This window comes from Microcaecilia unicolor, chromosome 2 (assembly GCF_901765095.1).
Source record: "Microcaecilia unicolor chromosome 2, aMicUni1.1, whole genome shotgun sequence".
NCBI lineage: Eukaryota > Metazoa > Chordata > Amphibia > Gymnophiona > Siphonopidae > Microcaecilia > Microcaecilia unicolor.
This window is the reverse complement of record NC_044032.1, coordinates 543,029,681-543,053,347: the sequence shown is the minus strand read 5'-3', so window position 1 is coordinate 543,053,347 and position 23,667 is coordinate 543,029,681. Positions and strand designations below refer to the sequence as shown.

Genomic DNA, 23,667 nt, shown 5'->3' with positions numbered 1-23,667 from the left:
TCACACAACTGGAGGAAATGTTCCCTCTATGCAGGATCTGCATGCCTCAAAGTCAGCTGATATCCTTAGAACATTCAGCACTAATCAGAAGGATGCCAATACCCCAGCCGAAACCGAGTGTGTGGAATCACATTATCTCCTGTGCCTCCTATACCCTCCTGCTGTTGATTAATTCTAACATTGACCTTTCTCCCAGGGGTAATGCCTCCAAAATGGATTTATGATCCTCAAGCACTAGAGCTGGTGGCCAAACAGAGTACTACATCCAGGGATGGTGTCTGCTGTGAACAAATCTAGAAACGGTTCTATGTATGTTTCTGATGTATTGCTGATGGAATGTACACTGTTATCCTATTTAAAGAACAAAAGCTATACCAATGTAAATTACTTTCTCCTACTGTAACTTGTCATAAATCCTTTTGACTCTCTAGACTAAACTCTTCTTATACAATTACTTTATGAGCACATTATAAACAGATGGTTAGACAAATAGCTTGTATCCATAACTTATTTCAGATTCTGACATTCGCTACAGTGCTCTGTGGTAAAAAAAATACTTAGGGCAGCAGCAGTCAAGGGAACATTATGTCATGAAGACCAATTCCCTACTTGGATTGTTCAGCTTACCTAAGCTCCAACACATGGAGCACATGGTTAGAATCAGGTGGGTTGTTTCCAAGGGTAACACCAAGAAGAAATCCCCAATTCAATTTTATTTTGTAATACTGTTAGGGAAGTTGTTTCATGTCATTTAAAAACAAAAACAATAGAAAAATAATCTAGATGTAATTTTTTGTCACATAAGGGCCCTTTTACAACACCGCATTAGAGCTAGTGCGGTGATAGCGCGTGCCCAAGGAGGTTGGATAAAACATGAGACAAAGTGAGCCTATCTAGTCCATTGTATGAGCTGAAGCCAGTAGACGGAGCTTGCTGCTGTTTTAGTACACCAAAAACAATTGCAAAAGATTATTAAAAATAAGGGATTGCCTATGTGTGGTCCATCTATAACAAGTCTAAAGCTGATCCAGTTGGATAGGCAGTGCCTTAAAAGGAGGACAAGTTTTTTTTTCTTTTACTTATTTGACAGCTTTTTAATTTAATTGAAAAGCTTCCCATATGTAGAGTGGGATATGGGCCTAGGTTCCCGTCTTTCAGTGCACTGCACCGACCACTAGGCTACTCCAGGGACCTGTTTGTGCTCTAATGGGACTGGAACACCTGAAGCTGTCATAGAGGCTGGTATGTACTATTTCTTTCACATCTTTGGGGAGTAAGGGGGAATTGTGCTTTAATCCCTTCAGTGGTCATTTAGGGCACCTTTTTGTGACTTAGTCATAATTGAAACAGGTCTAGATCAAAATGTCTTTTAGCCCTGGATGTTTTTGCTTTGTTCCATTATGGCAGAAAAATGTCCAAGTTTTGGGAATGCCCAAATCCTACTCCCAACACATCCCCGACACGCCCCCTTGTGTTTTGGACACACTGCATATGACTTGCATAGAAGAATGTCTTAAAAATGGGTTTTGAAAATAACGATTTGGACGTTTGGCAAAAAAAAAACTCACATCCATAGGCTGCTTTGTGCCGCTTTTTGGGTGTTTTTCTGTTTCGAAAATGAGCCCCAAAATCATCTAAAAATGGTATACTAAACGCAGTCAATAGCCTGCTTTACAGTGGGTGAATGAAGGTCATAAAATAACAAATGGTGAGACAATCCAAAGCCTGACTCATGAAATTCTATACAGTGGGGATGTGTGTGTACATGTGTGTGTGTGTAGGTATGTGCACATATATGTATGTGTGTATGTATCATGTGCTATGACTGAAAGAAAAAGGGAGCAGCAGTATGGCTGTATCAGGCCCCTATGCTATGTTTCAGTACATCAAAATTTGCATGCTGCAGGAGCTAGAACTGCTTGATCCACAGAAATGCACTTGGCCATATTTTTTTTTAAAGAGTACTTTATTTCTCTGAAATCTAAATTCAATGAGCCCAATATTCAGACCATGGGAGTTAGGCAGGCAGCCTCCCGTGGTTGGTGCTGAGCCCGGATATTCAATGCTGGGCTGTTTCCAGTGACCGGCATTGAATATCCGGTTTATTTTTGGCTTGGTTCAACTTAACCGGCAAGTCAATATTCAGAACTGGCCAGTTATGCTGAAACCAGCTAAAGATAGGCCGAATTTGGCCACCAAACTTAAGGCCCTGTTTACTAAGGTGTGTTAGTGTTTTCAATGTGCCTACAATTAGCGTGTGTGCTAATTATATAGGCACCTATAGGGATATTGTAGGCGCATACATTGTTAATGCATGTACATGGTTAACGAGCATTAAAGACGCTAATGCGCCTATAACGCGGCTTAGTAAACAGGGCCCTTAGTTGGCGATGCACTGAATATTGGCAGATAACTGGTTATCTCCCACTGAATATTTGCGGGTAGCCATTTAAACAGTATTTAACCAAACAGGACTCGTTCCTGGCCAGTTAAATTACGCTGAATATTGGGCAGAATGCAGAGTTTTTTTTCACCAAGCTTTTCCCCTACATCAAATTTAGTTCCATTCTGTTAAAGCTTTGGAGCATTATTTTACCCCCATGCATACAGAGAGATATTCTCGACCCTTTATGTATAATTTCTTTCCAATGTCCCAACAGTTTGTTTAATCCAGTGTTAAGGGAAATGGGACTTCATATACTGCCTTTCTGAGGTTTTTGCAACTACATTCAAAGCGGTTTACATATATTCAGGTACTTATTTTGTATCAGGGGCAATGGAGGGTGAAGTGACTTGCCCAGAGTCACAAGGAGCTGCAGTGGGAATCGAACTCAGTTCCCCAGGATCAAAGTCCACTGCACTAACCACTAGGCTACTCCTCCACTCCAGGGAAAGATCAAATCTATAGAATCTAAACCAAAAGTGAATTTCACAGCCTTGACTAATTGTACGTATTAAATTAAAACAAAAGTATCAATTGTTTTCTCCCCTATCAACAGGTTACTAAAACTGAGATGGGAAAAGTGGGAAGAAAGTCCTGCAAGAAACCAGTACTGTTTAATGTCTCAAGCAATATATAGCAAATACTCATTCTGGAAAAATATTTTTAAAATTAGCTTTAATACTTTAAATTGCTTTTAATGGTCTAGAATACCCCTAAACTCTTTTAGAAAGCCAGATTTGCAACAGATCATATCTGAGAGTTACCCATGCCCTCTTAGCAAAATCTCTCTGGCAAAAAATTCTGTTCCTTCAAATTCATGTTCACCTCCTTAAGAATACTGTGGGTAATTTTATAATGGTTTATACTAGTATTTTACAAAGGCACATAAGTGGCAGATATCATGCCTACCATGTAAAGGCACAAACAGTTACCCTTGCTCGAGAGCACATGTAAATGTCCACACCTAGATTATTCACATATGAACATAGATTAGTGTAGTTTAGAACATACATGTGAAGCCTGGCAGACTTTATAAATTGCCCCCACTATGTTAAACGGAAAGGGGAAAGGGAAATGAGACTTGATATACCGCCTTTCAAAGCAGTTTACATAGTATATACAGGTACTTATTTGTACCTGGGGCAATGGAGGATTAAGCGACTTGCCCAGAGTCACAAGGAGCTGCAGTGGGAATCAAGAACAGTTCCCCAGGATCAAGGTCTGCTGCACTACCCAGTAGGCTACTCTTTCCCTCCATGTTCATTTAACAAACACCTTGCTTCTAAGCCCCGCCATCTCTTCTCCATTCTATCACCCTTTTTAGGCTACTTTCTCCTCCTGCTATCATCTAACATCACTCTTTCCAGACAATAGCTAATTTTCTCCATAACAAAGTTCACCAGGTGAATCTTGAATTCTCCACCAAGGCCCCTTCGCTACTTTTTTTTTCCCGTCAGTCCTCTCCCTTTATATTAGCTTCTGCTACTCTTTCTCTCTTTTATGATATCATAGAGGAAACTACTCATCTTCTCCTTAAAACTCAATGCTTTTATGCTTCTTTTTCTGACCATATCCCCACACGTCTCCTCAGCTACATCAACCCTGTAGTCATCATTTACCTGTCATATCCTCAATCTATCATCCTCACTACATTTATACTGTGATCACACAACTCCTCTTAAAATGTCATGGAATCCTACCTGCCCAGGTATCATCCCATCTCTTTCCTCCCTTTGGTATCCAAATTTTCCAAGTGTGCCTTTACCTCAGCTGCTTTGCCTTTTTTGTATCTGAAGTTGTCCTTGATCCACTCTAGTCTGGTTTTCATCCCCTACATTCCATGGGGGTCAATCCTTCCAGAATCACAAATGGTCTGATCAGCTTTTACTTAGTCCTCATTCTCCTTGACCAATCTACTCCTTTCTGTCTTCCCTTTGATTTCAAAATTCTTGGTTCTTCTCCAGTTTTTTCATTGCACTTATAATATAAAACTAGGCGCATAGTAACATAGTAAATGTTGGCAGATAAAGACCTGCATGGTCCATCCAGTCTGTCCAACAAGGAGGCCAGAATTGAATCTGGCACTCTGCACAGGTTCCACTTCATGATTAAACACTGGTATACTGTCTCTCCCTACCAATTTTAGGGCACAGACAGTAGAAGTCTGCCCAGCACCAGTTCAACCTCCCAACTACTGGAGTTGTCATCGAAACCCATTCCACCTGCCTTTATGGGACCCAGACTGTAGAAGTCTGCCCAGCATTAGTCTTACTCAGGGCAGTGCCAACACGGTAAGCGGGGTAAGCACCATAGGGGGGCGCCGACCTCTGGAGGGCGCCACCGCGGTGCTTACCCTCACTGCTTACCGCAGCTCCGCGCCGCCCTGGGAGCTTTAAATCTTTTACCGATGGTCGCAGGCTCGCAGCAGTTGAGCAGCGTCAGTGAAAGCGCTGCCGACATCACGTCTCCAGCCTTCCCTTCGCGCTCATTCGTTCGTTCCCTCAGTGTCCCGCCTTCTTCTGACGTCATTTCCTTGCGAGGGTGGGACACTGAGGGAATGAACGAACGAGCGCGAAGGGAAGGCTGGAGACGTGACATTGGCAGCGCTTTCACTGACGCTGCTCAGCTGCTGCGAGCCTGCGACCGTTAGAGGTAAAAGACAGGATGCGTCGCGCACTTGCTCTGTGACTGCCATGTGCTGCCGCAGCACGCACCTCCTTTTCAGGCCTTTTTTGAGCTTCCTCCCAGTGGCGCGGTGTGCGCTTGTTTCGTGCACTGCACGTGCGGCTACCGTCCACGCGCCCTTCTCTCATTGAGCAGGTTGGTGACATCACGCGTCTATTCTGTGCAAGGCTGCCGGTTTCCATTATTTCGGTGATTGGTACTGCTCTGTCTCTCCCTCACTCTGTTCCTCGCCACTGCTGCAGTGCTGTTATCCCAATTCTCAGGAGAAGCACGTCTATCTTTCTATTGATCAAACTTTGATCAACAGAAAGATAGACGGGCCACTATCTCTCACCTACCTGCTACTATCTCCATTTTCAACAACCTCATTGTCCTCTTCAAAACCTTTTTTGGAATTGTCTAACAAATTCCTAACAAATTAAAAGAAGCAGTTATTACTCCAATCTTGAAGAAGGGAAAGAGTGCAGACAACAGTTATTTTAACCTTTGTTGTATTTCAAATTTGTCTTTATTGTCTAAAGTGCTAGAATTGTTTTAGACTAGTTGTCTGGTTTTGTGGAGAGGAACCAACTTTTGCATAGTCATCAGTCAGGATATAGGTATTATCACAGTACGAAATCTCTTTTGTTATCTATAGTAAATGAAGTATTAGTAAAGGCAGGTCAGGGTTTTGATGTTCTCTGAGTGCAGCTTGATTTGAGTGCTGCTCTTGATACTGTCTCTCATTCTAGATTACATGATCAGCTGTGTAGAATAAGAATTGGTTTAATTCCTATCTTTCCAATCATGTGCACTTTGTTATGTTGGAATCAAGAGATGTAATCTAATAGAAATGTCATTAGTTGTAATCTCTCCCTTGAACCATTGGTTGGGCTATTAGAAAGCTGAACTTCAACTTTAAATTTTTTTACTGATGACATTCAGCTGGTCATCTTTATGAAGATCATGTCTGATTTCAATCATAAGTTAATCATGTTGGATGATTGGTTTCAAGAACACAATTTGATTGTAAATGAAGAAAAATCTTCAGTGGCTATCTCGTAAACTACTTCGGCTTTAGTTTGATATTATTACCTTGTGTTTTCATTGTGATAATTCACTGAGGTTCAACTTGCAAATTGGCAGTATTGTGAGGTCTTGCTACTTCCAGCTGCAGATGATCCGTCAGGGCCCAGGGAGAGGAGAAATTGCTGGAAATGGAGGGGAGGGGCGAGAGGAGAATTGCTGGATATGGATGGAGGAGGGAAGGGCAGAAAGGGACAAGGATGGGAGGGCAGGGCCCAGGGAGAGAGGAGAAATTGATGGACATGGAGGGGAGAGAGGAGAATTGTTGGACATGGATGGAGGGGAGAGAAGGGAAGACAGAGGAAGGAGATGCACATGGATGGAGGGGAAGGGAGAGAGAAATGCTGGGCATGGATGGAGGGAAGAGAGAGGAAGGAGATTAGATGAGGGAAAAGGAAGAGAGGAGAAAAACTGCACATGGATGGAGAAAATAGGCAGAAGCTGGATCCACTGGACAGTCAAGTCTGCGGAGGACCCAGCTTTTACTTATGGATATAGAGCAGGAAATGAAGAAGAAAGGAGGAAAGTAAAGAAATAAATGGAAAGGAAGCCCTGGAAACTGAGTTAAGAGGACAGATAGCAGCAGAATCAGATACTGGGCCAGCATGATCAGAAAAACAAAGTCACCAGACAACAAAGGTAGAAAAAATCATTTTATTTTTATTTTTGTGTTTGGAATATGTCCACTTTGAGAATTTACATCTGCTATCTTATTTTGCAATGTATAGCAATTTGTTTCTAAGAATATTGCTGACAATTCCTGTCAGTGTGGCAAGTGGTGAGCGATCATTTTCATGGTTAAAAATCATAAAAAATTATTTCCGATCAAGTATTTCGCAAGAAAGGCTTGTAAGCCTTGCTATGATTGCTATTGAGAATGATATATGTGCCCAGTTAGATATTAAAGATTTAATTACTAATTTTGTGAACATGAAAGCACGAAAAGCTAAGTGGTTGTAAACCCTCTATTTGTTCAGCAATCCCACAAAGATGCACTCCATCTTTCAGCTCCTATTTCCTTTGCATTTTGTGCCACATGGGGGGGGGGGGGGGGGGGGGCGCCAACTGATAGTCTGCAGGGGGGCACCAGAGACCCTAGGCACGGCCCTGGTCTTACTTCCCAACCTCTGAAGCTGCCGTCAGTCCAGTTATGAGCACAGCCAGGGTGAGTCTAATTATCACTGATTTTAGAAAGGGAAAGTACACATATACTTCTTTTTGTAAAATCACATCTATATTTGCCTGTTCCAATGCAGGTGTAAATACATATATATTCTGCCAGGCTGCACATATATATTTTCCATTTTGCAAAGTGTATATGTAAACCCCAAACTCCATCCAGCTCTGTCCCTGAAAATGCCTACTTTTCATGCATATAGAAGAAGTATGTTTAGGATTTGTTTCCTAATAAACTTTTTATACATGCATATGGTGGCAAATTTTGCATAATATATTTTGCAGAGGTAAAGTTAGGTTTTATATATAGAAAACCTTTCTAACATCCTCTGGTGAATCCCCATTCACTCTATCCCAGTCAGTCAGTTTGCCTTAGAGCTCTGTCCTGGGCCCTCTTCTCTCCTTGGAAGAGGTATTGAACTGCAGAAAACTTAAGGCGAGTAGAAGATCCCCATCTTCTTCCACATACAGTTCAAGCTCCTCATACTCACATTTAAGAAATTTTACTCACAGACCATGATCTCTCTTTTCCTTCCCTACAACCCTCCTTGTGACTCTGGTTCATTCGCAAGCTGTGGCCTCCCCCATTGCTCACTCTACGCTTTGCACCTTGGCAGTGCTGTAGGCCTTCTGTTGATGTGTCATCTAGGGATCCTCAAGCAGGGAAAAGAAATAGAAAACAGTGTCTGGGGGATTGAATACCTTTCTCATCTGGGTCAATAGTCCTTCAAACTCTTTAAGGTTTAGAGTTGCTCTGTTAAATGAAGTACAGTTGTTTGCAGCCTTCCCCAGCCAGTAAACAGTGACTAATACCTGAAAAAAATAAACAACTGTCAGATACTGGAAATCATAGAGACTCAAGAACTTCTTCAGATTTGCAATTTTATCAACATACCAACAAAAGGAAAACATATCTTTATCACTTTATCATTAAACATGCAGCTAGGGTAAGTTAAGCGGAAACACACAGAGTGCAAACTCTTGGCTCAGGCCATGAGGAGCAGAACTGTGGCACAGGAGAATCAAATTTGTGCCAGCCTGGTGGTTAAGGTGCTCAGTGGAGGTAAATGTGCTCAAGTCTAAGAAGGGAGGCAACAAAAGCTGCTTCAGAATCATCCCCAGCTGGCCAGAGAGCTGCACGAATATTAAGTGTTCCTCACAGCTCTCAGGGCTAGCAACAATACCTGTTGTCCACATGTTCTCTTGGGCAGGGATATCATGGGTATAGTTTGAGGGAGGAGAGCAGAGGCCTTGCCCACTTCCTTCCCAACATAATCTAGCCATTTCCTTCCTCCCTTCCCTCCCCACCAAGAAAATAGCCAGACCTCAAATTCAGGGTACCAGAACACAAGGTGGGGGGCCACACAAACTTTAGCCTTACTTTGCCACTACTCTTTGAATCCCTGCAACCCCCACATACTTGAGCTGGTGAGGGCCCCCAACCCTGCCAGCAGAAGAGCCCCTCCCACCTGCGACCACTGCCACCTCTGTGCCGGTCAAGGGAATGTGCAGTGGAAAGTGGAGATAGAGGAGCAGATTAATGGTTGCTGAAAGCAAGGAGAAGGAAAGGTAGTGAAATTAATATTGGAGAAAAGAGGGAGAATATTGGGCAGATGCTGGGGAAAGGGGTATGGAGGAAGAAGCAGGAGAATGGAGACTTGCAATGGGGGAGAAGTAGGGGCAATCGATGATGGGAACATGAAGAAAGAGGCAGAAGGCTATGAAGAGGTTGAGAAACAAATGAAGTGGATAGGCCATTGAATGAGGGTGGAAAAGGGGAAATAAAAAAATGGGAGCCTATATAAGGGGACAGGACATTAGAAAGGCATTGGAGATGGAAAGGGAATGAGTGATAGGGAAAAAACTGGGGTTGAGGGGATGAGAGTCAAAGGTAGATGAGGCTGGGTAAGATGTGAGCATTAAGTATGGAAATGGAGCACTAGAAAGTGGCTGAAAGGCTGGAATAAGAGGCTGGCAAAGAACAAGCTTCGTCAACTGTATGTGAGGCTTATTGAGCATAAGATTGTCATAACCACGAAGAAAACTACTTCCCCACTAGCAGTTCACTGTCTGGAACAATCTCATACGTTTGACTCATTAAAATGTATAATATTACAACAGATAAGAACAAACACAAATGAAGAGGAACACCATCAACTTCTCCTTAGGAAAGAGCAACAGTGGATCTTTCGGCTCAATACACTAGCCCCGAATGGGCTCAATGGTAAAATTGAATGGACCTGTTTCTTCTGAACCAATGAGATGCTGCATAGTTTGCAACATGCTGATAGCTGTTCAACCTCAGCGGGTGACGTCACACAATATAGAAATTGCCGCCATGTTTGATTTACGAGGCTGCCCTTCTAGCTTCCGTTGGCAGTCTGAACGGAGTGTAAGCTGCTCTTAATGTATGTAGCCCTCTAAGTCTGTTTAATAGGGCTGTTCATTGCTTGAGTTTTTTGGTTTTTTGGCAGATCTACTGACGAGTGGTTCTGAAGCAGCAGTGGCGAAACTGAGGTCGACTTTGACCACGGTCAGGAACACCAAGGAGCCTGAAGGAAGATGTGTGCTTCGAGCTAAGTACCTCTCTTTAAATTAAGATAGAGGAATAAGTAGAAGATGATAATTACATCCTTCTCACATTGGGGCTCTTAATATTAAGACAAGAAGGCTAGCTATTAACATTAAGGGGGGGTTTTCGCTGATGATTTTATTTTTTATTTTTGTTACATTTGTACCCCGCGCTTTCCTACTTATAGCAGGTTCAATGCGGCTTACATATTATATACAGGTACTTATTTGTACCTGGGGCAATGGAGGGTTAAGTGACTTGCCCAGAGTCACAAGGAGCTACCATGTCTGCAGTGGGAATCGAACCCAGTTCCCCAGGACCAAAGTCCACCAAGCTAACCACTAGGCCCTAGCCCTTTATCCGTGTAATCTGTGGAAAAGGAGCTTCTAGAGGCGTTTTCCTCCTAACTTACATAAGTTCCTTTGACAGGCTTACTGTATGACTTGTTTCCTATATTTATACTAAAAAGCTTGTTGACATAAACAACACAGGTTTTATAAATAGGGTGTTTCAATACTTATTCTTTCACATGTTTTGATATTTTGAGTAATTTGAAAGGTGAATAAGCTACCATTTCTAGTTAACAGTTCTATGTAACTTCCATTTCTTAAGTCAAGGCAAGATCTGGAAAACCAAGGAAAATCTGATATAACTACCCAAAAAATGGTCAATCTGCAAAACAGAAGCCACAGATCACTGAAGATGACCTGCTGAAAAGTTTAGTTGACACTGGAGTAGTTGTCCACAGGTCCATAGTACAACGCTATTTACACAACACTAATCTTTTCTACAACATCATCAACAGAAATCAATCAAAATAAAACATGGAAAAGAAAATAAGAGGATACCTTTTTTATTGGACATAACTTAATACATTTCTTGATTAGCTTTCGAAGGTTGCCCTTCTTCGTCAGATCGGAAATAAGCAAATGTGGTAGCAGATAGTAAATATAAGAGAAACATCAAAGCATTACTTTGACAGTCTGACAGAGTGGGAGGGTGGGGGTATGCATGGGGACATCAAAGCATTTCATTGATATTCTAACAGGATGGGTGTTGGTAGGTGAGAGGAGGGTAATAAACAGAGGAATACAGCTTTATGGTGTATAATGGGTTAGAAAACCCGGATCCTTATTAAGTCCTGTTTGTTGGGTGTCAAAATATTCAATCATTCTTATTTCAAAGGTCTTACGTTTCTGTATTGTTTTAAAATTACCTTTCAGTATTCTTACTGTGAAATCACTGGTGCAGTGTTCTGGTCTTGTAAAATGTTGGCCCACAGGGGTGAGGGCTTGACTGGCACCGGCTATTTTCATGTGATGTCTGTGTAGATTGAATCTTTTCTTAAGCATCTGGCCTGTTTCTCCAATATAGCATCCTTCGTTACATTTTTTACACTGAATGATATACACCACATTGGAAGATGAGCATGTAAAATAGTCCTTTATGTTGAATATTTTTCCCTTGTGAATGACTGTGGGGTCTTGTGAAATGTTTTGGCATAGTTTGCAGCTGGATGTGTTACAGGGAAACGTGCCCTTTTCTTTTTCCGTCTGTGTTGGGAGTTTACTTCTGATCAGCTTGTGTTTTAAGTTTGGTGGCTGTCGGAAGGCCAGCACTGGTGGGGTTGGGAATATCTCTTTCAGTAATTCATCTTCCTGGAGTAGCGGCTGTAGGTTTCTTATGATTTTCCTCAGTTTCACCAGCTCTGGGTTGTATGTCAGTACAAGGGGAATTCTGTCTGTGGCTTTTTTTTCTTTGTACTGTAGCAGATTTTCCCTGGGTGTTTTGAGGGAGGAGGCAATATTCTTGGAGATTATTTTGGGGTTGTAGCCTTTCTGTTTGAAGGATGCAGTCAGGGTTTCAAGGTGTCTGTCCCTATCCTCTGGGTCCGAGCAGATACGATGGTATCTTGTGGCTTGGCTGTAAATAATGGATCTTTTTGTATGTGAAGGATGGAGGCTGGAGTTGTGGCGGTAGCTGCATCTGTCTGTGGGTTTCTAGTATACAGATGTTTGTATACAGCCATCACTGATTGAGACTGTGGTGTCCAAAAAATTGACTTTTTCTGGGGAGTAGTCAATTTTGAATCTGATTGTAGGATGGTATGTATTGAAGGAATAGTAGTTTCTTCCCCCTCCATCCAAATCATAAAAATGTCATCGATGTACCGGTAGTATTTTAGAGGTTTGGTCTGGTATGTATTCAGAAATGTCTCTTCCAGCTCAGCCATAAAAAGGTTGGCATATTGGGGTGCTGTCCTGGTGCCCATTGCAGTGCCCATTATTTGTTTATTTCTCTGTTTATTACCCTCCTCTCACCTACCAACACCCATCCTGTTAGAATATCAATGAAATGCTTTGATATCCACATGCATACCCCCACCCTCCCATTCTGTCAGACTGTCAAAGTAATGCTTTGATGTTTCTCTTATATATACTATCTGCTACCACATTTGCTTATTTCTGATCTGAAGAAGAAGGGTAACCTTCGAAAGCTAATCAAGAAATGTATTGTTATGTCCAATAAAAAAGGTATCATCTTATTTTCTTTTCCATGTTTTATTTTGTTTGATTTCTATTGATAACCTTTAAGAGTGGACTAACACGGCTACCACACCTCTCTACAACATCATCACAAAGTCATCATCTTAAGTGTAGCAGGAGCCTTAGACGTTTTTTGAACATTCTGGCCTGCTCCTAAGTTCAACTCAGCTTGTAATCTTATCTAATGGAATGTTGTCTTTCCTGTCAGTCAGTCAGTCTTCAAATTTTAGAAAACTGTAGAAGGGCTCCATCTCTGACCGTCTTCAAATCTAAGCTAAAAGCCCACCTTTTAGATGCTGCTTTTAACTCCTAACCCTTGTTCACTTGTTCAGAACCCTTATGTTATCATTCTCACTTTAATATTCCCTTATCTCTTGTTTGTCCTGTTTGTCTGTCCTAATTAGATTGTAAGCTCTGTCGAGCAGGGACTGTCTCTTCATGTTCAAGTGTACAGCGCTGCGTACGTCTAGTAGTGCTATAGAAATGATAAGTAGTAGTAGTAGTTAGGTAGGACTTCATATCTACTTTCCACCAAGGAGTCCAAGGAGTAGGAGATATGAGTCCTAAAATGGGGGGGGGGGGGGGTGGGGGCAGCACAGTAGCTGAATCAAATTGGAGACATCCAGGGTTAGCTGTTTATAATATACTTTTGTTATGGTTGCAGATTAGAGTATGAGATGGGCCCAGCTATTGCCCTTCTTGTTGATGAATCAATATTTTTGTATTCCAAATTTAATTTAGAAGAAAATGACGTGTTATATTAAAGTTGTTGAATTTATTAGACAAATAAAAAGGGATATATTTTCCATTCATTGTTATTTTCTGGAGATTACTATCATTTGGTCTAAAATTATTCAGTGAAGGGTACGGAAAGATGCCAAATGGCCCAAGGCAATTGAAAGACGTACAAAGCATATAAATGTGGAAATTTCAAAATTTGTGGTATTATCTAAAGGTCTTTCACATGATTTAATAACAGATGACTGTCTTGAATTGTATCGACCTGATGGTGTTCATCTGTCTCAGATACGTCAGGGCATATTTTTGAGTAGTATTCAAGAAGTTTTGGAAGGTTGTGGCAAATCTTTTATAGTAGCTGAACAATAATGGGAAGTTGGGGACATGCAAGGGCAGTCCCCACTTTTGGCTATAAGGCATGTGTGATACTGCCGTGCTGTAACATAGTAACATAGTAGATGACGGCAGAAAAAGACCTGCACGGTCCATCCAGTCTGCCCAAGAAATGTGCCACTTTTTTGTGTATACCTTACCTTGATTTGTACTTGTCTTTTTCAGGGCACAGACCATACAAGTCTGCCCAGCACTATCCCCGCCTCCCACCATTAGCTCTGGCACAGACCGTATAAGTCTGCCCGGCACTATCCCCGCCTCCAAACCACCAGCTCCGCGGCTCTGTTATCCAATCTCGGCTACGCTCCTGAGGATCCATTTCTTCTGAACAGGATTCCTTTATGTTTATCCCACGCATGTTGTCTTGGAAGGAAGGAGGGAAGGATTTATGACTGAAGGGATATGGAGTGGCATCATCGCAGGTTGGGTATAAAGAGGGAACTGATGTGATGATCTATGGATTTGACTAGTTTGATACCGTCTAATCTTTAAAAAAAATGAATAATTAATTTATGTAAAAAAAAGTTTTATAATGTGTTATGTTATACTTGTAATAATAAAGCTGTGGCCAAGATTTGCAAAAACTAACCTAAACTAAAAAGTATTTATATACCACAGTGACCTTCTGGGTTCTAAGCAGTTTACAAATAAGAGACCAGCATATCTGAAGAATTACAATTAATAAGAGCACAATTATTAAAGTGAAATATCATACACTCTAGAAAATTAATGCAGAAACTTCTCAAATAACCATGTTTTAAGAAACTTTCTAAAATGCATAAGATTATCAGAAAGTCTAACAGATGCAGGGAGATCATGCCATATAGAATGAGGATTGATACATTCTTTTATATCTGTTTTAAAAGAAGGCAAATGCAGAACTAATCTATTTCTCAATTCTAGAAGATTGAAAGGATAGCAATGATAGCATATACTCTGGGGCAAGACCATAAAGTATCTTAAATATCCAAATACAGACCTTAAAATAAATCCTGATTTGAATCAGGCGCCAATGTGCTCTGATCAGCAGTGGGGGCATAGACCAGCCAAACTGACACATTCTGTAACGTCTGCAGTTTCTTCAAGATTAGTTGTGAAATGCCCGCAAAAAGCATGGTACAGTAGTCTAGTTGAGATAAGACTGAGGCCTGAATGGCCAATTTAAATTGAAGTGGATCAAAACAGTGCCTAATCTTTCTCAATCTTTTTAAAGTAAAGACGGGTTTCTTAGTAAGTTAACCTAAATGATTTTGGAAAGATAGATTAGTATCCAAAATCACTCCCAATAATTTTAATTCAGTTTCAATCAGAAAATAGTCTGATCTATATTTATAGTCTGACATGGAACATTCTGTTGCAGATTAGTTGAAATTAAAAATTTTGTTTTATCTAAATTCAGTTTCAGTTTATGAGTAGCTACCTAGTCTTTAACTAATTTAACACAATAAGTGATTCTGGCATACATAATAGTCAAGGTGTCTTCCTAAGGAATAAGTAAAATGATACGTCTGCATAAATAAAATGTTTCATTGCAGCTGCATCCAAAGTCTTACCTAAAGAGGACATCACTATATTGAAGAGAATGGGTGACAAGGGAGACACCTGAGGAACACCACTATCAGGGCCCCAGGGGGAGATTTCATTCCTCATCCTGATAGGTTCTTAATGTCAAAAACCTTCTGAACCAATTTAATGGCCCTGTTTACTAAGCCAAGCTATAGGTACACTATAGTTTTTAGCGCACGCTAGAAACCCACGCAGTGCACCCACTGTTTATAGAGAAAGCTAATCAGCTAGCTAAAAGTCTTGGACTAACTGAATTCAAAGCCACTGTTGGATGGTTGGAAAGATGGAAGGAGAGGAACAACATAAAATTCAAAAAACAGCATGGTGAAAAACAAGACACTGATGACTTTGGTGCTGAAAATTGGGTTGTTTCAATTCTTCCTACCATCTTGAACGAGTTTGCACCTCGTGACATTTTCAATGCTGATGAAAATGGTCTCTACTGGCGAGCGATTCCTGTTGGAACACTTGCATTCAAACAAGCCAAAACTACAAGAGGTAAAATGTCGAAGGACCGACTGACGATCCTCCTTTGCTGTAATATGGATGGGAGTGAGAAGTTGGAACCTCTCGTCGTTGGAAAGAGCAAACAGCCCCGTTGCTTCAAGAATGTTAAGCGACTTCCTGTGTTATACGAGGCTAACACAAATTCATGGATGACTGGGGAAATTTGGAAGCAGTGGCTAAAGAAGTTAGACACTAGAATGCGAGCACAAAAGTGTCAGATTTTGTTGCTTTGTGATAATTGTGCTGCACACAGTGATGATGTCAGGCTGTCTAACGTCAAGGTGGTCTTCCTGCCACCAAACACTACCTCTCTGATCCAACCTATGGATCAGGGCATAATAGCCAATTTTAAACAACATTATTGGGCTCTTGTGCTATGTCGTCTGATGAGCGTTATGGATGACCAGACTGGCAAGGATAAACGTGCTGTTGAACTGGCTCGTAATCTATCACTGTTGGATTCCCTGCATATGCAGAAAGAAGCCTGGAATCATGTTACACAAGCAACCATTGTGAACTGCTACAAGCGGGCAAGCTTTGTTAGGGATGTGGAGAGGAACGAAACAAATGCAGCTGTTGCAAACGTGTCAGATGAACAGGCTACTGACATCCCAGCCTGTGTTACTGAAGAGGAGTTTCATCACTACGTAGCTGTTGATTACGATCTACAAACAGCTGACGACAGCACTGATGTCCAGATATGCGCCTACATGCAGGCAACGGCTGCTGCTGATGAAACAGATAATGAAATGAGCAGCGAGACACATGCTGACGAAATTCAACAACCTCCTGTCACTTTTGCAAGAGTGCTGGAGAGTCTCAACACCGTGCGGGCCTATCTGGAGGCCACTGGATGTCAGTGCTATGACAGTTTTTACCGTCTGGCAGACGTCAGTTAACGGAGACTGTATAACGTCAGTTAACGGAGACTGTATACTGGATGTATAATAAACAGTACTGTACATATGTTTATCAGATGTCAAGCTTCTTTGGGTCACAACAGTTAAGTGCACGCTCCGGTTAACTGCATGTATTTCTTTGGTCCCAGACCCTTGCACTTAAGCGGATTGCACTGTATTTGTGTCAAAAGTGATGCAGTTTGTCTTTTCTAAGTAAGTCAATTAACGTTGTAAATGTTAAAAATCATTTTAGGGATTTGTGCCAAATGCTTCCTGAAATGTACTGAAATAATCCAAACTATATTCAGTCTGTCGACCCTTGTATTAACTGAACTGTCATTACCCATAAAACACAAAACAATAGGTTCTTTCTTTAGTTCACAAATTGTTGTAAGCATCTGTCAAGAATAACTTTCTCTTTGAAAGAAGAGCAAGCTAATCCTCTTTGATGGAATTCATTGGTGATTTAAACAAGTTGTTTTTTTATCGTTTGTTAGGAGAGCTTCAAAAGACCGTACATTCTGTTCAAAGTTTTTGGGAACTGACCACTAGAGAGAGCACCGGAGGTGACATTGGAAACCAGGAAGGAAATATGTCACTCTTGGGCAAATTTTGCTGGGAGATGTGGGAACTAGATGAAAGTAGTTAGAAAACTGGGTAAAGTTTAGAGCTGAGCAAGAAGCAATCAGAGGCACAGAACATACAGTGAATGTGCTGATAGGGAATTTTTATTTAAAAAGCCTGGGCAGCTAACAGTTAGGAAAACGGTGGCATGGGGAAGGGGGGGCAGGCATTGAGGTCAATGATTTAGATTATAGAACTGAGTTGAACATGTTAATCGTTGCCTTGGGTGAATCTCTTCATAAAGGTGGTTAAAAGCATCCCATTAAATACATTTCTTTTGAATGAAAATAAAAGAAACCATTATTATTTCTACTATCACTGGGAAGGCGGGACAATTCAATTCTCCACCCCAAAGAACTGACTGGGGGGAGTGCTGCCTCACAGTATCCAGTGGAAGAAAAATATTTGTCTGAATCCAGTGGGTGAGGGGGGGGGGGGCAATCCACATGACCCAAATAATATCTTTTGCCTTGAGTTTTCATAAATTTCATAAAATAAAAATGAAGCATGATAACCACGAGCTATGGCCAAGTATGTCAATTAACAACCAAACTTAGGTAGTGGTATCGCTTGCAGTTCATTTTGTTTGGTTCTTGTGAGCACTGCTCCTCGTCTGAGCTGTGTAGCTAGAAGCAATCTCTCTGTGTAGCCTGCCCTAACCTTTTACCTGCTGTTTGCTTCTACTGAGGACTACTCCTTACCTAGCTATGTAGCTCTTGCTGTCTTTCTGTGTGTTTCCCTTTTACCCTATTCTTACTTGTAGCTCTTGGTTGGATCCTGTGTTGGATGCTCCTTCGTTTAACTGTGTGACACTGCTTGGGTTGCCTCTCTGGGTGGGTTCCCTTATTCTGGCTGTCTGTATCTGTGTGTTTGGTCTGGTGACTGTGTGTGGTGCTGTGAGCGTGGCCTGAGTGCTAGTCTCTTCCGGGACGTCTCTCTGTTCTTTATCCATTCCCTTTTGTGTGTTTGGGTTCCAGTTCGGCCTTGTGGCCCGTAAACTTGGACTCTATACGTGTGGGTTCCAGTTCAGTCTTGCAGCCCATACGTGTAGTCTATTTCCCTTTCTGGTGGTACTTGCAGGTCTCCCTGAGTGTGCTGGGCTTCGTAGTCCGTTGTTTCTGTATGGTGTGAGCTTGGTGTACCCTAGGCTTCAGCCTAGGTCTGTCCTAGGACTCAGCCTAGGCCGAAGGGCTCACGATCAACCTAAGATTAAGATATTCCTCTTCTCATTGCACGCTGGATAATCGTCCCACCTATTTGTTTAAACCTACGTCAATTATTTTTCTAGAATAGTTAATGTTCTGGCTAAACTTGTGTCTGGATCAAGGGGATTACCTCGATTATTTGGGCCACATTATCCTTACACCAATACTTAAGAATCAATCGGGACTCAAATCTTTAGTTAGTAATTTTAGACCAGTGCCATCTATCCCTTTGTTTGTAAAGATTCTAGAGGCAATAGTCACACAACAACTTGTAACATACATAGATTAAGATGACATTCTTTCATTTTCTCAATCTGGCTTTAGGAAGAACTTTAGTATGGAGACAGTAGTGTGCACTTTGTTAGCGGAAATGAAATACTTACTTGGTAAAAGACATCAAGTGCTACTAATTCAGTTTGAATGAACTATGAGCAGCATTTGACGTGATTGACCATGAGATATTGTTATGAATGTTAGCCGAGATTGGTCCAGTTTTAGGGCCCTGTTTACAAAGATGTGCTAGCGTTTTTAATGCTTGTTAAGAATTAGGTAAGACTTTGAATGCAGCTGCAGTGAAACATTTTATTTATGTAGACATATAACTTATTCCTTGGGAAGACACCTTGACTATTATGTATACCAGAATCACTTATTGTGATTCTGGTATATAGTGGGTCTCTAGCGACTTAAATGGAGTGCAGTGTATTCAAAACTTATAGATGTCGTGTCAGTCTTTATTTCTGTATTTCAAATCTACTACTACTACCACTACTAATAATAATTTCTATAGTGCTACTTGACTCATGCAGCACTGTTAGTATTTATCACTGATGCTATAGTGAAGGAGGGTGTAAAAAAGAAATACATAGACATGGATATTTCATAGCACATTAAAAAGGTATTAGCATTTTTAGATTTACTTCAAAGTCCAAGCTCAAGGGCTCACAGTCTAATATCCCAAAAGCTAACAGCTATCATGGCACCAGGTTAATAGGTAGCACACATGCTAATTGTGTTCAACAGACAGGGGATGATTATCATAAGGTCACCGAAAGTTAGAAGATTAAAGTGTGTGTTCTAAGTACAAATTCTATAATTGGAATTAAGCATGTAAAGGCCACTATCAAATGTTAGCATAAGTCTGCAATCTTCAGATATGAACATTTAACACTGGCTCAATGGCAGTATTCTATAACCTCAGAATATAAGTACTAGGCACACTCCTGACACGCCCCGACCCACCCACATCCACACCCCCTAGCAGTTGTGTGCCAAAGCAATGACACACTAAGGTTATAGAATGCCAACTATGTGCAGTTACAAGCATAACTGCAAATTAATGCCAATTAGCACTTAATTTAATTAAGTTACACATATAATTGGCAGTATTCTATAACCTGCAAGCACAATTTTGCTCATCACACATGAAAATGGGTGCACAAGATTATAGAATTTGGGGATAATGTGGAAAATTTTTTATTTTGGGGTGTGTAAATAGCAAAAGCTGCAGATCGAGGAAGAAAGATCCATAAAGACACTGGTGGTACCGCCCAGTGAGGGAGAGGCTTCCTGTGAAAGAGAACAGCTATATAAAGCCTCAGGCTAAGCTCAAAGAGGGAGAGGAGGAGGAAACAAGTCAGCCCATGGAGATGAAGGAATACCCCGGAGCTGAAGAGCCCAGCGAGGAGACTACGAGTTATGAGAAAGTTGCACCTGTGCTCCCAGATTCATTTGAGGAGATGAAAGTCCAGTATATGTAGCAGCATATAAAGGTATTGACAAGTAATGCCTCAGTAAAGGAACTCTGATAATAAGAATGTGAAGAGATAAATTACCTTTTTGATCCTTCTTTTTTCTGGCAGAAATGGGGAGGGTAACACAATGAAGCTTAAGCCTGCTAAATTGTGACTGAAGGGTTTTAGGGTCTGCCAGTAGTTTGAGCCCTAGGCTTATTAAAAGAGGGCTCAAACTCTTCCATTTGGGAAGTATTTTTGTTCTGGTTTTTGTTTTAAGTGCTTGGACTTCTGGCACGTCTTGTTCTTAAGACATAAGGTAGGGGAGCCAAGCTTATTTATGAGAAAAGTCAAGAGGAGATTAGCCTAAATGCTGAAAGATTGTGCTAAGACTGCTTAGAACCATGAGATGAGAAACTGGACTGATTTTGGGTGGAGATAGCTGTTGAACATTAACTAATTTGCATAAAGCTTCTCCCAATTTTGATGAAGGTTATTTCTGGGGGGGGGGGGGGGGTCTCTTGAGAGAAAAAAGAATGTTGTGAACCAGTGGTGTAGCTATGGGGGAGGGGCACGGGTGCCTGGGCACCCCCCCAAAAAAAAAATTCACTCTGGAATTCTGGTTTGGCTGGTGGGGGTCCTCAACCCCGGCCAGCTAAAGCCTTTGTCCAGCACTGGTCTCCAGCACTGCCGCCTTGCCTGCCCTGCTCTCTCTTCCCCTGATGTCTGGCATGCTTGTTTTAGAGAAACTGAGTGTGCACATGGTCAGTTTCACTACAAAGAGCATGCCAGACGTCAGGGGAAGAGAGAGCAGGGCAGGCAAGGTGGCAGCGCCAGAGGCCAGTGCTGGACAAAGGCTTCAGCTGGCGAGGGTTGGGGACCCCCGCCAGCCAAAGTATGTGCAGTGGCGGCAGTGGGTGGGAAGTGACAGGGCGGCAGTGGGGAGGGGGCAACAGGGCGGTGGACCAAAATGTGCCCCCCCACCACCTTAGGCTCTGGCTCCCTCCCACCTCAAGGTCTGGATATGCCCTTGATGTGAACTGAGAGATAACAGATGTATTTTATGCCTAGAGGAGAGGGGACAGAAGGACTATTCCAGGACTACTCACCCTGATAAAAAAGGGAGCCCTCAAGCTTGAATCTGACAATAAAAGAAAGCACTGGAAAGATGGGCATGCTCCCATGCATTTACACGCTATCCCCCGGATTCTATATAGCAAACCTAGAGATCAGCACCGAAATCCAGGCGGATTCTATAACACACGTAACTTAATTGGCTTTAACACACTAATTAGCGTTGATAACAGCATTTAACAAGCAATAATGAGCACTAATTGGCAATAATTAAAATTTACGCACACAACTCACTAAGCGTATTCTGTAAAGTACTGTGCCTAACTTCTAACGCATGTAAACAAAAAGGGGAGTGGTTATAGGCGGGGAAATGGGCGTTTCATGGGCGGTCCAAATTTTAAGAGCATAGTTACAGAATATGGACCTCTGTGCCTAAATCTACGCACCAGGATTTACACCATATTTTAGGTGCTGGGATATCAACTAAGCATACTCTATATACCGCACCTAAATCTAGGCGCTGTTTATAGAACATGCTTAGACAGAAATGTTTTCCGCGTGAATTTTTTTAGGAACCATATATAGAAACCCCCTCCCCCTGCCTCATGTCACTTACATGCATCATGATAGATCTGTACTTAGGCATCCCTAAGTACATGGGTAAACGTACACTTACGCATGTAAGTTATAATATTCTATAAATTTATGCATGCAAGTGGCAAATAATTGCTGGCACCCAGTTGTAGAACTGCCCTTCACATACACAGGGCCCTTTGTTATAGAATTTGGGACATAACCAGTTCTTTCCTCTATATGAGTATAAACTCCAGCAGCAATTTGTAATGTCCAAGTGCAGTATGTCAAAGACATCACATACATCAAATAATTTAAAGAATCAGAGGTGCTAGAAAGGAACACTCCTTAAACATATTTCTGTCAAATTCTAATCACAACAGAACTGGGAAGCCATTTTGAAATTACAGTACTTAAAACACTCCAATCATCATACATAGGAGAAAACTACTGCATAGAAAGTAGCTGGTCATTTCATCACCAGTGAGATAAAAAAAGAAAATTATCAGTTACCTTAGTAGTATATCACTTTGCTGTTATAGAAGAGAAAATACTTACATTTTTCAGCTTCCGGTTATAGTCTGTGCTTCTGCAGGAAAGAAAACAAAAATATGTCTCAAGAAATCATAAATGTGTACATCTACACAATAGAATAGCAATATTGAAGTCAGAGGTTCTGTTCTAACAGAGCATGTGAAGTCCTTAATCTTTAAAAAATAGTCAGTACAATGATACAGCATGACACATAATAAAGTGTCGCTGATGACTCAAAAACACTTCAAACACAAACAGAAAAACAAATGCAAACAAAACACCTGACTAGGCAATGTTAGTCACAAGTCTAGTGTTATAAAAAGATGTAAATCAGATCATAAAAACATCTTAACTGGAAAGGTTTTTTTTATTGCTTCTTAAAATCCAAGAGGGTTGAATAGCACACGGAAATTACAAGGCAAAGAATTCCATAAATTTAGCAGTGTACAAAAAAAATACAATTACTTCCTCAACTTCAATAATCAGTACTATAGGAAACTTTCTTCCTCTTCTAGAAGCAATGAAACTAGCTAATCAGACTAGCTGATACAGGATTTTCCTTTCCATCATAAATTTGCATCAGGTCTTCTGAGAGAACCATTTTATTTTTATTTTGGAAATGTTAGCAAGTGACAATAGGAGCCAGCTCTGTGGGTGCTTGAGCATCCCCAATACTGATCAAACTCCTTGACTGTGTCCAGGGATCAAACTCCTTGACTGTATCCAGGAAGAGATCATTTCCGTTGGGTTTAGCACCCCCAATAATTTAGAAAAGTTGACTCCTCTAGACAATGCAAGGTTCTATCTCAACAGATTATTTAGATACTACCATGCATCCACTGTATCATAACTATTGTCCATATGAATTTATATGGTTTTTAATTTTCAAATCCCCCAGTTTAACACACCCAAACCTACCAAATGGATACATTTACAAAAACACACACACATTTCACATGCAGATACAATACAAACTGTAGTTCATTGAGCATTCAGGTTAATCGAATCAGTGCTTCATTTTTCAATCAGTAAAATCTAATAATGGTTTTTAGACTATTTGAAATTTCAAATCAGCCTTCTCTCTAAAGTCAGTAATCCTCTCCATTATATATACCACTCAGACTCTATTAACCAGTCATTCAACTCAAGAGGATTACCCTTCTTCCAACTGGCTGCAACCATACACTAGGCAGCTAGCAGTACCTAGGTAATCAATATATATAGATATTATTCATAGAATACAGTATACCTTAATTGATATCCTCGGTTTTAAAATTTTGGGCTCTAAAAGAAGATATGTATTACACAAAGGTCATATTCTTTATTTGTGCTGA

The 23,667-nt window shown here is 41.1% G+C and overlaps 1 protein-coding gene across 1 annotated transcript in view; it reads right to left on the bottom strand.

Moving 5' to 3' along the window:
* The window catches only part of LIMCH1 (LIM and calponin homology domains 1), a 633,274-nt gene that overhangs the window by 212,734 nt on the left and 396,873 nt on the right, over positions 1 to 23,667 (bottom strand). The window contains exons 6-7 of the mRNA XM_030191338.1: positions 22,358 to 22,388; positions 8,072 to 8,182 (exon numbers count right to left, since the gene is read on the bottom strand). Of these exons, the coding sequence (XP_030047198.1) occupies positions 8,072 to 8,182; positions 22,358 to 22,388 (142 nt within the window). The remainder of the gene's footprint in view (positions 1 to 8,071; positions 8,183 to 22,357; positions 22,389 to 23,667) is intronic.